Source organism: Taeniopygia guttata, chromosome 2 (genome assembly GCF_048771995.1).
Source record: "Taeniopygia guttata chromosome 2, bTaeGut7.mat, whole genome shotgun sequence".
NCBI classification, from domain to species: domain Eukaryota; kingdom Metazoa; phylum Chordata; class Aves; order Passeriformes; family Estrildidae; genus Taeniopygia; species Taeniopygia guttata.
The window spans coordinates 2,673,126-2,690,521 of NC_133026.1; the positions used below are offsets into that span (position 1 = coordinate 2,673,126).

At 43.9% G+C, this 17,396-nt stretch overlaps 1 protein-coding gene across 1 annotated transcript in view; it reads left to right on the forward strand.

Moving 5' to 3' along the window:
- OBSCN (obscurin, cytoskeletal calmodulin and titin-interacting RhoGEF) overlaps nt 1-17,396 on the forward strand; it is a 181,499-nt gene that overhangs the window by 101,695 nt on the left and 62,408 nt on the right. Inside the window, exons 60-68 of the mRNA XM_072925248.1 lie at nt 1,200-1,466; nt 2,117-2,389; nt 5,827-6,093; nt 8,435-8,707; nt 9,837-10,109; nt 11,868-12,155; nt 13,648-13,920; nt 14,938-16,293; nt 16,861-17,139. Coding sequence (XP_072781349.1) covers nt 1,200-1,466; nt 2,117-2,389; nt 5,827-6,093; nt 8,435-8,707; nt 9,837-10,109; nt 11,868-12,155; nt 13,648-13,920; nt 14,938-16,293; nt 16,861-17,139 — 3,549 coding nt within the window. The remainder of the gene's footprint in view (nt 1-1,199; nt 1,467-2,116; nt 2,390-5,826; nt 6,094-8,434; nt 8,708-9,836; nt 10,110-11,867; nt 12,156-13,647; nt 13,921-14,937; nt 16,294-16,860; nt 17,140-17,396) is intronic.

Consider the following 17,396-nt stretch of genomic DNA (forward strand, 5'->3'; position numbering starts at 1 on the left):
CTGGTCTAGTGGAAGCTTTCCTGCTCATGGCAGGAACGGGATCTTTAAGACCCCTTCCAACTCAAACCATTCTCTGATTTAGTTTGAAAAAGATCTCTGAGATCACTGAGTCCAACCATTAACACAACACTCCCATGTCCACCACTAAACCATGTCCCAAGTGCCACATCCACATGGAGATTTTATTACTGAGCATCCTTGACACTCTGTGAAATCAAACTGGAGTATTTCATACACCTAGGACAAGCCCATTTTAAATTCATCCATTATATCTTAGTGCCTGAGAAGCCCGTAAATTGTGGTTCTTCGCTTTCTTAGTGGCTGCGGTTTTGGATTTTGTAGTTTTATTCATTTTGTATTAAGAATTCTATTGGTTTGGATTTTACAGTTTTATTCATTTTATACTAAGGACTCTATGGATTTGGGATTTTACAGTTTTATTCATTTTTTTGCTAAAAATTCTATGTCTTTTAGATTAGATCACACTTGTAAATTGTGGGTTTAGTCACCATAACAAACTCCTGCTCAGAGCATGTGGTTTCAGAGATTAAACACACAAAAATCTCATGTGCCAGCTGAGAAAACTGGGCTTTTTAATCTGGAGAAAAGGAGCCTTGGGGGAGATGTTATCACTCTCTGCAACTACCAACAGGAGGTTGTGGTGAGGTAAAGGTTGGTCTATTTCACAAGTGACAAAAATAGGATGAGAGGAAATGGCCTCAAATTGCACCAGGGTGGGTTTAGATTTGGTATTAAGAATTAATTTTTCACTGAAAGGATGGCCAAGCATTGGCACAGACAGCCCAGAGAAGCAGTGGAGTCACTATCCCTGGAGATATTTAAAAGATGTGTAGATGTGACACTTGGGGACATGGTTTAGTGGTGGATTTGGCTGTGCTGGGTTAATGGCTGGACTTGATCTCAAAAGTCTCTTCCAACCTAAAGGGTTCTGACTCTGTGTTGTGATTGGTGGTGTTGTGCTCTGTGTGGTTCCACTGAGAATGGTGAGTATGGCCATGTGAAGACCTTTAGAGGCCCAGAGCAGCCCTGAACACCTTTGCAGCATCAGCAGCTGATTCCATGAGTGGCCAGCAGGCAAACTGTGGTCCAGAAAGAGGGGAGCAGCCCAGCTGCAGAAGTTACGAGCAGGTTTCTCACCTCTGAGCGCCGTCACTGATGCAGTTGCTTCTCCACCACAGTACTGCCAGTGCTGTTTAACAAAGAGCTGAAAAACGTAGAGACTGAAGAAGGGGGAACGGCAGTTTTGCGCTGTGAGATCTCCAAGCCGGACGCTCCCGTTGAGTGGAGGAAAGGAGGGGTGGTCATTCAGCCCAGTGACAAGTACGAGGTGAAGCTGAAGGGCAGCGTGGCTGAGCTGATCATCCGTGGTGTAGAACCTGATGACTGTGGGGATTATACCTGCAGCACTGGATACGAGATCACCACAGGGTCTGTGTATGTGCAAGGTAAGGTGGTGGAACGTGGTGGAAATGCCTGGATTTCTTACTCCAAAATCTTGGACAGTAACTGGCCAAACGGCAGAAAGTCCAATCATTTCTTTCCTGTCTGCAGCCAAGATATAACCACTCGCCTCCAGGCTGAGGTTTGACCCATCTTTTTAAGTTAAGCTAGTTTAAAGTACTGACCACACTGCGTTTAAGAACAGATGGTGGTACTGCTGAGAAACTTGGAGCAGTGGTCATAAAAATACTGAAATTCTTGCTACAACTGATTGCAGTTTCTATCTTTGTTGATAATCTTTAAAGCACCCAGGTGAACACTTAAATCTTTAAGTACCTCTCTGCCTCATACAATTTCTGCAGATGGTTGCAACACACAGGAGAGCCAGGCATGACCTGGGCAAGGAGTGGAGTTTCCTCCCAGTGAAATGATGTTTGCAGACACACACACACTGCTCCTACTTGCAGCTGGAGGGATGGAAGGTGGTTTCTAACCCTTTTCAAGACAATTTTAGTTCTTTTTTTTCCCCTTGAAAAAACACTACAAGTTTAACTCCGCTGGAGCTGCACTTGGGCTTGGGTTAGTTCTGCAGGGAGCGACTCGTGCGCGTTTGTTTTTGTTTTCCTTTGGCACCTTCTCTTGCTCTGTCACGCAGAAGAAGCAGCAGTGATAGTGTCTGGTTTAAGGAACACAGACGTCTTTGTGGGCGAGTCAGCCACGTTCACCTGCGAGCTCTCGCACCCGGGCGTGAAGAACGTGCAGTGGTGGCTCGATGGGACCCCCCTCCACAACAACCTGGTGACCGAAATCTCTGAGCAGGACGGCAGGATCCACACTCTAACCCTAAATGATGTGGCGTGCCACGACTCGGGCACTGTCACCTTCAGAGCTGGGTCCCTTATATCTTCAGCTAAATTATTAGTCAAAGGTATTTCCCTGTTAGCAAGAAACACGTGGCCACCTCTGGACTTGCTCCATGTGCTGGTGCTTCTGCCTTCCAGGCTACCCTTACTAAATCCCTTCACGGTCCTCCTGTGCCCTGCAACCCTCCCACTCTGCAAGTCACCCATTCTCACCCCAGAGTTCTTCTGGGTACAGCCACACTGATTTTTTTTATTTTCCTCACCCTCGAGTGTTTTTGGATTTTATAGGTGAGGGAGGGTTGTAGGGTCAGGGCTGCTGCTTTCACCTGGCATCAAAGAAGAGATGAACATAAACATCTGTGGTAGCACCTGACTTTACATCCCACTTCAGCTTTTTTTCCATAATACCACAAAATCTTGTGGGGGTGGTAATTCCCAAATTTCCCACTCTGCTGCTCCACAGCTGGGCTACTGGTGCTGAGCTCAGCATGTTCCCAGGACAGGATTTTGGGCTGTTCCTGGAAACCAATGGGTGTGTGACATTCCAGTAACACAGAGACAAAATGCACCTTGTCTTTGAAAGTTCATCCCTGTGCTGGCAAAGCTTTCTGGTCTGTTGAATAAATATTTTTCCCATTTGGTAAGGGTAGCCAAAAGCTGCAAATAACACTGAGCTCCAGACTTGATAAAGCAAGCTCCTTCCCACCCATTCCTTTTATAGCTGTGGGGAAGATCTCTTATTTTTCAGGCACAATTAAGGTTTATTTTCTGCTTGGAAAAGGGATATGTGCAGATATATAAAGGGTAAAAGATCTTTATTCAAATCTACTCCTCTGTGGGAGTAGATTTGAATAAAAAAAAACTGGGCCATAAAAGGAATGATCCACAATATGGAATTTTAGTCAGTGGTTATGTCTCCTTCTCTGCATCATGTGTCCCGTGTACATTCAGAAAATTTGGTTCTCTGCAAAGATAAAATGTGAAATCACTTCTTCATGGTATAGAATGATGCAGTGACAGCAGAGTACACAGACCCCACAAGTCCTGTGTTGGTTTGCATCCATTTTCAGAGACAGAATCTGGTTCTGAGCTCTCCAGACAAAAAAATCCAGTGGGCCTAAACCATAAATTAAAAATAAATGCTTTGTTAGGTATTCTGCTCAGTGAATTAACGGGCTCCTGAGATATTTCCATTTCATGGTACCACAGCACCATTGACTTTGGGAGAAATATCTGGAGATCATCCAGTCCAACCCACAGCTCGTGCAGGTACACACATGTATGTGGATTTTTGTACTTCCATGAAGCCAAGATTCCTGAATTGCAAACCTGAATCACACTAGCAGTATTTTATAACTGGATTGGGATAAACCTAGTTACACTGTGCTCAGTAACACCTTGTTTCATAGAAAATTGAAACATTTTTAAAATTCCAACCATTCTTGTACTGACAATTTTGTACACTTAATAAAATGTACAAAATTTTGTACACATAATAAAGTGTACAAATTTATTGTCCATAAATTTAAGCATAATCTTTTTTTTTGAAATATATTTCAGTCTATCAAGCCATCCATGGCTTGCTCTTCATCAAGGAGCAAGCTGACTTTGTTGCATGTGCCCCATTCTCCAGGTTTAAGGCATGTTGGTAATTGGATTTATTCTGTAACAAGTGAGATCTCAGCTTTCCATGCTGGGCCTCCACAAGATCACGGTCCTACAACTGCATTCATTCCATGACCAGGTTCCCAGGTGACGGGGGAGGATGGAAAAGGGTGAAGGAGCTGCTGCTGTTTTCTAGTTCCTCTGGGCAGGTGAGAATTGAGGTTCCAGGGCACACATTGGCTCCTCAGTCCCAAAGAACTGTGCAGGTGAAGAGAGGCCACCAAAGTCCTTGCCCTGGCCAACAGCGAGGGGACAGTGGAACCAGGACCTCCTCCAGCACCACAGGTGATGCTTGCTGTGAGGAACACATTTCTACATCTTATGGAAGGGGATGAGGTCGTGCTCCCCAGCTGCACAGACACCTGCTTGTTTCTTCAGTCAGCAAAACATCTCCAAGATCTTCCACGGAGCTCTCCTCTCCATAAACACACGTGGCAGAGACTCAGAGTGGCAGAGGGAACCTTAGTGAGAGGGATCAAGCCTTGCAGCAAGTTTCCAAATGATGTTTGCAAACTCTCTTTGCTCCCCAAGGTCTGCCAGGAGCATCTCAAAGCCTCAGCCTGCTGCAGCGGTTTCAAGAGGAGCGTTCCAGACAGAGATCCTGGGGGGGTTATTCCAGCTGGCTTGTGAGCAGAGCAACTATTTGAAGAATTAAGACATTGTAGAATCACAGAATGTCCAGAGGTGGAAGGGTTCCTCAAGGATCATCGTGCCAAGCTCCTGATGATATCCCAGCTTTCTCTGACTGTCATCTTTTTATGTCCCTTTGTAGCCCTATAATTTTTTTTTTTTAAGTTGACATAATTCTGCTAAGAATGATGTTTCAGAGAGTCTTCCATTTTCAGACTGCATTGAGATTTTTCCTTTTGACCTGCATTTTGCATGGTAGATGGATGGTCCAGTCTGACATCTCAGGAGGGACCCTTGGCTGCTTTGGGAACTCACAGTATTTTAGGTCAGATATATCTACTGTGCCTTACAGCTGCCTCACAAGAAGCAGAACTTGGGTTTTAAAAGTGCCTAAAAGCAACTTAATGGATCTCAACACCTTCAGAGGAGCTGCATATCTGGCTGCTCTCAGCATTTTATGGGCTCTCAGTCTGAGATGTCAGGGTTGATGATCTCTCAGTGATCTGTAGATTAAATACTGTCAAGGAAATTCTATTGCTTTTCCTCTATAAACAATGTGTTTGCTGCAGAGGAACAAAAATAATCAAAGCAATATTCATCTGCTCCTGTAGAGTGCCCTTTTTTTGTCACAGATATTTGCTCCTCACATGATTTCTGACAGCCTAGACCACTCCAGGACAGGAATGATGCATTTGATTATGCAAATGTCTGCATTTGAGGACTGTATTTCTTTCTGATGGGTAGTTATATTTTAGTCACACAAGGAGCTTCCAGTAGGGTTTGTGGTATTTTCCCATTGCTCTGGGAGGTTGAGAGTTGCAGGGAACCACTCCCTCTGCATCACACTTCTGCTCCACATTCAGGAAGCAGAAGTGCTTCACATCCAGTGCTTCCCAGCCTGGAAGATCTCAGAAACACTAGAAGTGACACTAAATTGGAGAAGCAGTCCAAATTCAGGACTGTTCCAGCACAAGCCTCAATTCCTGGTGGCCCATTTCCCAGTGTCGTGGTCATGTTCTAATGCACCAGCCTGGCTTCCATCCTGCTTGATGCTGACAACAGGCACAGACTAAACTGCTAATCCCCCTGCTTGCACTGTCACTCTGCTTGCTCCCCACGGGCTCTGTGCTTGGCAAAAACCCTCCAAAAGGGGTGATTTCCATGGGGATCCACTAATGCATGTCCTTCCTGACATGTTGGTTAACAGATCCCACCATTGAAGTGGTCAGTCCCATGCAGGACATAACTGTTGATGAAGATGGCCCAGCAGAGTTCATATGCCAATATTCTAGGCCAGTGCACGCCATCTGGAAGAAAAATGATCAGGAAATACATGCAGATGGGCAGCGAGTGATTATCGATCAGGACTGGAATGTGAGCATGCTAAAAATTAACCCCACGGTCCCAGAAGACACTGGCATCTATTCTTGTGAAGCTGAAGGCATTAAAGTGATGGCTACACTTGATGTTCAAGGTGAGGTCTTCCAGCCAGAGAGGAAGACTACCATGGGTTCCAAATAAAAGAGGTAGAAAAATCATGGCAAGGCTTTGCAATAAGGAACACATCAGATACCTGCTCTTGGTGCTCACTCCAGTAATGAAAATAAGGATAAAGATAGCTGGGGGATAATGGGAATTGAATATGAAGCTGCAGCATTATCTTATTTCTAATTAACACTCACTCATTACACCACTTAGCCAGCCCACCTCTTCTGCAGTGAGCTGGAGTATCAGTGTGATGGGATGTGTCCTGCTGAACTGTTGTAAAATCACAGGCATATTCTTGGTCCAAAGGAAAAATACAAATATTGTTTTGCTATGAAAGAGCATTTTTTACAGCACTTTTTACATAAACCCAGTAACTAATGGATAGCGTGAAATTCCATTTTATTTTGCAGAGTAAAGGAGCTTGGTAATTTCCCTATTTCAAACAGTAATCCCTCAGGAATTACCTCCTCACTCAGCACTCACATTTGTGGAGATCCTGAGGAACAATATATACAAAAATTAACAAAAAAGTTAGGATTTTACATGGAAATTTCTTTTTTTTTTTTTTTTTCTGCTGCATATGGAATTCCCGGGTTTGGTTACCAAGTGAATTGGTGTGATCAGCAACAGCAGGTTCTGATTTCTGAATATTTGTGACTATTTTGCCTTCTTCCTTAACTGGAGTTGGTTGTTAGTGCAGAAGAACAGGGTGTTATTAATTATAATGTTTTCTACATTGATAAGCACTTCCCATTGTAGGGATTTAAAACTATTTTAATTAACATAATCAAAAAGCATCCCACAGGAGGTAGAGTTAGCAATTGGCTGCTTTCCATAATTAGGGAAACCAGTGCTCCCAAAGTATGTGCATAAACAATTTGGGTTGTTCTAACAAAAATTATACGTTCTCCAAGAATAGTCTGCAACCCCCTCATTGTTCTCCATAAGTATAAATCTTATAAAATTCAGAATATTTTTAGTATTATAAAAGCCCAGAATAGTTTGGGTTGGAAAAGACCTTAAAGGTCATGTAGTTCCAAACTCCCTGCCATGGACAGGGACACCTTCCACTGTCCCAGGTTTCTCCAAACCCTGTCCAACCTGGCCTGGGACACTTCCAGGGATGGGGAGTCCACACACGACATCTCTGGGCACCTTGTAATTAGTAATAAGTTAATATATATATGGTGGCTTGTGCTTTTTGGGTATGTTTCTTTGTTTTTACCATTAAATAAATGGCTCAGTTTGGAGGGTCTTTTTAACATTTTATTTATTTTTACTGGTTTGGTTTTTTTGTTTGTTTGTGGTTTGTTTTTTTTTTTTTTTTTTGTTTAGTTTAGTTTTGTTTTGTTTTTTTTTTTTTGCTAGGCACGATTCCAAATGATCTGTAGAGATCTAAACAGGGATGTCTTGGGGTCTTGGTATATAACACAAATCATGCTGACCATTTTTTGGCATTTGTGTAAACTGTGTTTACTCCACTGTGTGTCCCCACCCTTGTGCATGTCATTTGTCCTGTAGCAACATGAATTATACCCACATGCACCAGCCCACATTTAATTTGGCATCAAGCAGATTGTTTCTGACCAGGTGCCAGCTGATGCATGGCTGGAGTGTGGAGGTTTGTGCATGTTTCTGACCCCACAACTCACCACTCAGCATGGGAAAATAAACCTAAATGTCACAGGGCTTTTAAAGTCATTCAGAAATTTACTGTTCAAAGCAATCTTGATAGAGATGTTGACTTTGAGTGTTTCCTAGAGGCAGAATTATCTTGGATAATCGTCACTGTAGCTTTGCCAGCCATAATCTTCTCTTAAATTTGCTTTGCAAGAAAAGTAATGAGATTTTATCATGAGCTCTCCGTGGATTCACATCTCCCCAGTCATGATGATAATTGTGTTGTCTGGGAGATCTTTGGGAAACTGTCATAGGACAAAAGGAATTTGATTGCACTTTATCTCACTGAGCTATGCCTTCCTATTGACTATTGGCCTGATTCATACAAACATCATCATTTTTTTTCTTTATTTATAAAAAAACAGGTTTTTGGAAGAAATCAGGGTGAAATGCTAGAGGTTCTAGATGAAATGCTGGAGGTTCTAGAGATTTATCATTACTTTGAAACTGTCTTTAAATCTTTTTATTGTAATACTTTGTTAGAGCACGGATTGCAATCGACAATTAAACCTACAAGCACAGTTTATAACATCCACATTTTTCCATCAGCTTTGCAGCAGTGGGAATCATCCAGTGCTCTGAGGCTTGCTAATATTCAGAGATATATGACCAAATAATGAATACTGTTAATTGTCCTTCTTTTCTAGCCAAGAACAGCATTGTCCAGGGCTTGGAAAACGTGGAGGCTGTGGAAGGAGGGGAAGCCTTGTTCGAGTGTTATCTCTCCAAGCCTGAGACCTACAATTACAACTGGCTGATTGATGATGAACCTGCCAAAACCACAGAAAACACTGAGATGGTTTACTTTGAAAATGGACTCAGGCATATCTTGCTGCTGAAGAATTTGACTCCCCAGGACAGCTGCAGGGTGACTTTCATGTGCAGCGATGCGGTGACCTCAGCCTTCCTCACGGTGAAAGGTAACTCATGTGCTTGGGCAGGGGAAGTCTTCAATTCTGCTTGGAAAGGGGAAAGAAACCAGGGAAATATGATGAGTAGCAGCGAGGAAATGTTGCATTTGTTTGTCTCTTATCTAAATGTTCTTCCCACACAGTAAATCATAGAATCATTCAGGTTGGGAAAGATCTCTCACAACATCAAGCCCACAGAATTACAGAACATATTAGGTTGGAGGGGACCTTAAAGTCATCCAGTGCCACCCCCTGCCATGGGCAGGGACACCTTCCACCACCCCAGTCTGCTCCAAACCCTGTTCAACCTGGCCTTGGACACTTCCAGGTATCCAGGAGCAGCCACAGCTTCTCTAGGCACCCTGTGCCAGGGCCTCCCCACCTTCACAGTGAATATTTTCTTCCTAATATCTCATGTAAACCTATTCTCTGTCTATCTGAATCCATTTCCCCTTGTCCTGTCACTCCATGCTCTTGCAAAATGTTCCTTTCCATCTTTCTTGTCAGCTCCCTTCACTTACTAAGGTACAAATTAGATCATCCCAAAGCCTTTTGTTTTCCCTGAAAAACAAAAATCTGAAAAAAAAAAAATTTCTTATCCCTAAATGGACGATGCTTTACAATTTCCTCATTTTCTTGTTCTGTAGGATGTGACAAGGTTTATAAACAGCACCAGTTAGCACTGAATTAGCAGTAAATGACTGTCTCAGAGCTGTCACGATTCTGATGAGTTTGGTTGTGTTTATAGGCACTTCTGGGCTTCAGAGAGGAGGGTTTTATCAGCAACACTATTATCTCTGTATCCTTTATCCCAGTGGGGACCAGAAACCCTTTCTGTACAAAAAAATAAGAGTACAAAAGCAGAGATCAGTCCCCACCTGTGGATTAGATGGGGTTTGGAGCAGCCTGGTCTGGTGGAAGGTGTCCCTGCCAAAGGCAGGGGATGCAACATGAGCTTTAAAGTCCCTCCCAAACCAAACCATTCTGTGGGTCTAAACCTTCTGTTCTGGCAATATACATAAACCTTTTAATCTCCTCGCTCTCCCAGACCTGCTGTTCAGAGCTTCAGCACAAATATTCACAAAATCTCTTGATTGTTTCTGTAACTGAGGGCTTGATCACTGATTTTAATCTACAGGGTGGCGCCTGCAGTTCTTGCAGCCCCTCACAGACGTGGAAGTGTCTCTGGGGGAAAAAGCAACATTTAGCTGTGTCCTGAGTGAAGCTGTGCCAGTTAATGAAGTGGCCTGGTACAGTAATGACATAGAGATCCAGCCGGGTGAGGACTGGGAGGTACAAGCAGATGGAAACAAATACAAACTTATTCTGAAAAAAGCCCAGCTGCATCATTCTGGAGAGGTGACCTTTGCTTCCAGGGAGGCCATTTCATCAGCCAAGCTTTCTGTGATAGGTAAGTGCCTGTTGTTCCAGCCCAGGGGCACTCAAAATCTCCAACTTTGGTATTGAGCCCCAACATCGAATTTCCCAGTCTTTGTGCTGATTCTTTTCCATCTTGCCTCACATATATCAAAATAGTGCTCTTAGTCTGTGAAGATACTACTGGCAACTTGTACTTTGACCAGAAGTAATCCACCTCATCAGAAGACAAATGTATCAGGCTAGTGATGGTAGAGATGCTCTCCGACTTTCTTTAGCTGCAGTCTGTTGTAAAATGAAACATAAACTCTGACAGAAATCAGTATTCTGAGTTCAACTTCACTCTCAGCAAACATGGACACAGGAAGGAACTGAGCTAGAGTCCATGTGGAGAAATTATCCAGAACAGCAGAGGAATCTTTAAAATCTGATAATTTAGCTCAGTTGCAGGGCAGTTTCCCAGATTAATGAGAAGCATATTAAAACCCTCAAGGTGAAGCACACACCTCCTGCTTCAGAGGCACGAGAGTTAATAGTTAAATAAGGAAGATAATAATTCCCTAATTCCCTCATGGAGCAAGCTGGATGATGCCATGTCAGTGACCATTTCAGCACTCAGGATCTGGCTCTTTCCTGCAGTGGGACAAGTGGGTCACCCAGCAGTGGTCACACAGCACCATCCCAGTGATGGTTATGAGATAATTAAATGTATTTTAGCTGTAGCTGAGATGTTGAAGAGTCACTGATGGACAATTTATACTTTAAATTACTACAGGCAGTCTCTGTCTAAGGACTTCTGAGACTTAAGGGATCTCTGTTACACATTCCAGTAATTTTCACCACAATTTAAAAAAGAAAAAAAAAAGTTTGATGGATTTAAATCAGCTTTTTCTAATTTTGGGTACTTACATTTAATGATTTTCAAAATAAAAATACAACATTCTTCCTGTTGACAGATTTTTCTGTATGAAATTTGGCTGACAACAGAGAAAAGACTTCATGTTGTTCTCGTGGCGTCCAGAGTTAAAGAACTGGCTGTAGACCATATTTGCCTTTAATTCTTTGGATTGGGATATCATTGCAGGTCATTTACATCATAAATGTCTTGAACTCAAGACTGAAAGAATTATTTCTGTCTTTTAGGCCAAAGTGTAATGTAAGCAAGGAACATTTTCCAGTGTACTGACTGGAAGGATTGGAATTAGATGATCTTCAAGGTCCCAACTCAAACCATTCTTTGATTGTGGACAGTAGGACACCAGATCATTCCCATCACATATTTATTTGTTTTTGCCTGATGCTGTGACGCTTCTGCAATTACACAGAAGTGGAGTGACTCGTTATTAAAATATTTGAGTTATTCTTTAGCCCCATAATAACTTGATTTCAATTAAGGCCAGACCTAAAATAAACACAATCAAGGCTCAAATGTGCTTGAAATTCTCAGTTAAATTCCTTGATAATATGGGCTGTGTAGGATTATCTTTATTTTTAAACTTGGTGGGACAAAGAGGTTAATTATATATATACAAGAGGTTAATTATTTAAAATGAGAGTTGGAAAATGAATGTTTGTCATTGGCAGCATAGATCAGGGCAGACAAGGATAAAGCAGTGGTGCACAGGCACTCATGGTCATGACTGTATGATGACTTTGCATTCAACTTTGCAACAAGGAGAATACTCAGTCCATTGCACTTCCATCCCCACGACTTGCAGAAGGCTCTTGGGTGTTTTAGGATGAAGGGTTACTGCTCACACCGTACATCACAGGACCTCTGTTGTGCCCCCAGCCCTCCCCGAGCCACCCGAAGAGCCAGCAGTTCTAAATCAGAGCAGCCACTCTGTCACTCTGTCCTGGCACAAGCCGCTGGGTGAGGGCGGCCAGGACCTCCTGGGCTACAAGGTGGAGAGGAAAATCCTGGGAGTTGGCTGGCAGTCCTGCAGCGAGGGCCTCATCCAGAACACGGAGTTCACAGTGGATGGCCTCACCCCGGGGGAGCCCTACAGGTTCCGAGTGTCGGCCGTAAACAAAGCCGGGGCCAGCGAGGCGGTGCACTTCCCCCAGATGGTGCGGTTAGGTGAGGATGGACACAGGCTCCAGGGAGGACTGAAAGCTCCTGCAGACCCTACATTTTGCATGGCATGCCTGCTTCACCCATTCCAGGCATCTCCCAGTGCAATACCTTTCAGTGCTTGGCTGCCAGCACAATAGAGGAGGAAGAACTTGGGATAAAAAAGTCGTTCTGGGATGCTGTGAGCAAAACCTGCTGTGTTTTTAGCATTCAGCACTGGTTTCCTCCAAACTGCATCCAGCTATCTTGCAGCCTGCACTGCATCATCCACGTGCTGGCCCGTCACCATGGGTTTCTTGCACTGCATCCATGTGTTGGCCAGTCACCACGAGTGTCTTTTCTGGTGGAGTTGGGACAGAATGAGTGAAAAAGAGCATGCTGGAATGTGTTTGGAGTAACCAAGACTGTGACCATGAGTGAGCAATGTTGTCTTCTTCACCCATCTTTTTCCTTTTTTATGTTTTTTTGTGCATCTTTTTCAATAATTCCCCCAAAGAAATGCTGGGGGACGCAGTTCCTCTGCTGTCTGATGGTGAAACTTTGAAAGCCTCAGTGGGATGGGGAGTCTCTCTCTTTCAGTCTTTCTTTCCTTGCAACTCTTTCTCCAGTACCACTCATCTAAATTTCTCAAAATGAGGATAATGATAAAAAAATACTCTTTTGCTTGAAATGCTCTGTTGCATTTTTTTGCAACAATAACTTCTGCCAGTGCTGGACCCTGATGACTCTGCACATGCTGACTTTGTCAACAACAAACCCAAGGCATTTTGGGCAGCAATCCACTCACCCTGGTGACGTGTGCAGAGAGGAAGATAACCTTGAGGGATGTGCTGCTTTTGGGAACCCGGCACCATCTTTTACATTCCAGTCAACATCTCTGAGTTTAATGTGTTCTTCTTTGAGTTATCTTGGTTCTACAAACAGCATTCCGTTGGTAGACCTCCTTCCAAAGGAAAGAAAATGCAGAGAAATTTTTGGTTTAAATTATTTATGATTTTTTATAATTTTTACTCTTCCTAGGATGGCATAAAGATACAGATTTTTTTGTATTATTTCAAGGCAGAGCTGAATGCTGCTTTGAATAACCTCTTTTCATTCTATTGGGATTTTTTTTTTTGTCTTCTTTTTTGTCTCACATCACAACTCCTTCATCTCGAAGCATTTAAGATTTAGAAATATGTAGAACTTCTTTTATACTGATGATGGGTAAATGAAGACCAGCAAACAAACACGGGAATGTGGAAAATGCAACCACTTCTGCATGTATATGTTTAGATGGAGCTGGAACTGGGAGAGCTTGGAAAATTGTTTTGATATTATCTTTGGAAGTGCATACTTTGCTGCCAGTCTTTTTTTTTTTTTTTTTTTCTTCAGTTGTCTACAACAGCTGGAAAATCTGTAAATGATGGATGGGTTGCTTGGATATTTTATGGAGTGGAGTGCCTTAAAGCCAGATGATTGTTCTTTGTGCTAATTAATTTTATTTTTGTAATTGCAGAGCCTCCAGTTACCATCGCCCAACCTTTGGTGGGAGGATCTGTCTCGGAAGGGGGGGTGGCTCGCCTGGAGTGCACATTATCAAGTAAAACTGAGGAGAAAGTGACTTGGTTCAAGGGAAAAGAGCAAATAAAAGCTGGAGGGAGATACGAGATCCTCTCTGATGGAACGAAACAGATACTCATTATCCGTGGATTTAAACCTGAGGATCAGGACAGCTACACCTGCATGGCTTCTCCAGAAGTCAAATCCGTTGCCAGCCTGTGCCTTGAAGGTACGGAGTGTGCATTGCTGGAGTGTTAAATCAGGTCTGGTATGGACATCCAGGGGCATCTCCACAGCTTGGCGCAGAATTAATTTTCTTTTACAAGCTGTGATAACAATCCACAAGGAATTGTTGTTTTTCCTGTTTGGCATTGCCCAGTATGTTCCTGCATCCCAAATAGTTTGCTCAGGTTAGAGTTTCTGGAGACAGATATTTAAGGTGTGACATTATTGTCTCTACAAGAGTTTTTAGTGCCTTTTGAGATGCTTTAGGGTATTCTGTGGGTGTCCCAGACAACCTGGAGTATCTCAAAAGGGACTGGACAAGAAGCAGAGGCATATGAATGTGTCTCAAACACTTTCAGACTTTGGCACATCCAACCAAGCCAGTGTGTCCATGTGAGATGGGAGTCTCAGCTCCCAGCACAGCTTCTGGAAATCTATTCAGGACACACAGGGAAGCCCTGTATACCTAGGAGATAGGATGAGCCTGGGCAGCTTTCCAGGCTCCACTGGCAGTCTTAACCAGTTCATCAACCACAACATTAAAAAGGGCAGAAATCGATTTATTGGGTCCAAATGTGCAAGGAATAAATTAATTTTTTTTAAAAGTTGTTTGGTAATGTTTTAAGTGCATGCACAGAATCACAGGATTGTTGAGGTTGGACAGACCTCCTGAAGATGGTGTGGTCCATCCTCCTCCTCAAAGCATGTTCAGCTAGGACAACCAGATTCAGTTATATCAACTTCCCAGAGAGGGTGTGAAGTCTCCTTCTCTGGAGATATTCAAAATCCATCCGGACACTGAATAATGTGATCCAGGGGAGTGTGCATGAGCAAAGAGGTTGGACTAGATGATATCCAGCAGTCCCTTCCAATCCTCCCCATCCTGTGATTCTGTAAACTCACACGTTGTTCTCATTATGGTGTTTAGTTAAATGCCTCTGAGACTCTCCTGTAGAACATTTCCATGTGCTTTCTCAAAACTCACAGATATTTAACTTCTCATATGTTTCATTCCCTGTAGTTCCCACAGTGTCGATGCTGAAGGAGATTGCCAGGGAAGCTCCCCGTGCCAGCCGGGCTGAAGAGCAGGTGGATGGACACATCCAGCCCAGCCTGCCTCCTGAAGCTGCCCAGGAGGGAGATCTTCATCTCCTGTGGGAAGCCCTGGCCAAGAAGCGCCGGATGAGCCGGGAACCCACCTTGGATTCCATCAGCGAGGTGCCTGAGGAGGATGAGAAGCTTCAGAAGCTGAGGAAGGAGGAAGCAGAGATGTCTCACTACTACTCAGAGGAGTACTCCACGTGTGACGAGCTGGCCAGGACAGGAGAGGCGGATTTCTCTTTCACAAGCTCTGATGATGAGTCTAGAGCTGGGACTCCTTCCCTAGTAAACTACCTCAAGAAAGCTGAGAGGAAGAGCACCACTATTACCAGCAAGGTTCAGTCCACCTCCACAGGAAAACTATGGAAGCAGTGGGAGACATCCACCGTGGAGACCACTGTGGCCACCACAGCTGCTCAGCCAGCTGAACCAGAGCTGCCAGATTTAGATGATCCCTCCATGAACAAGGCAGCTGTGAAGATCCAAGCCGCTTTCAAAGGCTACAAAGTCAGAAAAGAGATCAAGCAACAGGAGTGCCCAGTGTTTACTGAGACCTTCAAAGACTTCTCTGGAGAGCCTGGAAGCACCCTGCACCTGGAGTGCGTGGCCCACAGCAAAACCGACATGAACGTCCGGTGGCTGAAGGATGGGAAGGAGCTCTCGGATGGTCGTTACTACCACATAGACAGCTACAGCGATGGCACCTGCTCCTTGATTATCGCTGGCCTGGACAGGAAGGATGCAGGCAAATACACCTGTGAGGCATCCAATAAGTTTGGCAAGGTTTCACACAGCGCTAAGGTGGTGGTCGGCACCCAGGAACCTCAAGTTGTTGCTAAGGAGAAGCGGAGTAAGCAGAGCACTGACAGTGAAACGGAGAGCTCGTCTGGCAGCGAGCTGGACGACGCTTTCCGAAAAGCAGGAAGGAGACTCCACAGACTCTTCAGGGCCAAGATCTCCACGGAGATCTCTGATGTGGAGGAAGAGCTCTTTGTCAGCGCGGATGAAGGGGACATAGACGTGGTTGACCACCAGACGTACCGTGAGGATGACCAGTACATCTACATCAAGTTTGAAATCATGTCTGAGGCCAAAACAGCCGCCACACGGTTCAGAGAGATGTTTGGCGCTCTGGGAATTCCAGTGGAGATCGACATCTTGGAACAAGGCCCGAAAAAAATAGAATTGCGCATTGGGAAGGCATCACCTCCCACCCTTGGGAAGTTTGCGCTTCCAGTAGCAAGACCTCCACCACCTTTGCTGACTTCTGACACAGGTAGGGGAAGCAAATCTTGCTTATTCCTTGGAAAAGACACTGGGAGCAGGTCACAATATAATTTTTTAACTCTCAAGCAAGTTAATTCTTTTTTTATTTTGTGCAGATATTTTTATGAAAGCCTTGCACTTTTTGAAAACATAATGACTTTTTTATTCTTTTTCATTTTGAGGGAGAGGAGGCACACTGGTGGGGGGGTTGCAATGTATTGACTAATCTGTGAAGCCCCTTTTCATGCTAGAAATGTCACCTACTACAACATGCAACATGACCATAAATACTATGATTATTGTACTTAAATAAATTATGTAGGGTTTAGAATGGTTTGAAGGGAGAAAAGACATTTTTGCAGGAACAGAAGCAGGGACAATATATAGTTGGGAGCTGTGGTATTGTGCTGATGGAATATCTTTGTAGTGCTAGGGAGTTTCTTGACTCTTTTCTAGAGAAAACATATTACTCTGGAATTAAAAAACTGGAAACCAAAAGTCTGGGAGCAACGGCCTAAAATATATCTTTAGATAAAACCAAACTTTTCTTTCTTCCCTCCAACCACCCCAACTTTAGCCCCCATGTTCATGACCGAGCTCCAAAACCAAGAGGTCCAGGACGGGTACCCAGTGAGCTTTGACTGCATCGTCATTGGCAAACCCCTGCCCACGGTTCGCTGGTTCAAGGACGGCAAAGCTATTGAAGAAAACGATCACTACATGATCAACGAGGACCAGGAAGGATGTCACCAGCTGATCATCACCGCCGTGGTGCCCACGGACATGGGCGTCTACCGCTGCCTCGCTGAGAACAACATGGGGGTGGCTTCAACAAAGGCTGAGCTTCGTGTGGACTGTAAGTCTCAAAATCACTGTAGAAAAACCAATTAAAGGAGTTCTGCTGAGACCTGATTTTTTTTTTCTCCCTCAAGGAAAGCGCCATTTACATTTTAAAGGAAAATGTTTTTGCTACAGATTTTCACTTGCAAACTTCTGGGATTCAGCTGGGTTTTACTAACTCCAAGGCGAGGTACAGAGCAAAGATTTTGGGGTGAACAGAAGTGGTTTTCCATAATCCAGGGATGTGTGGGATCGTGCTGCAGTACAATATAA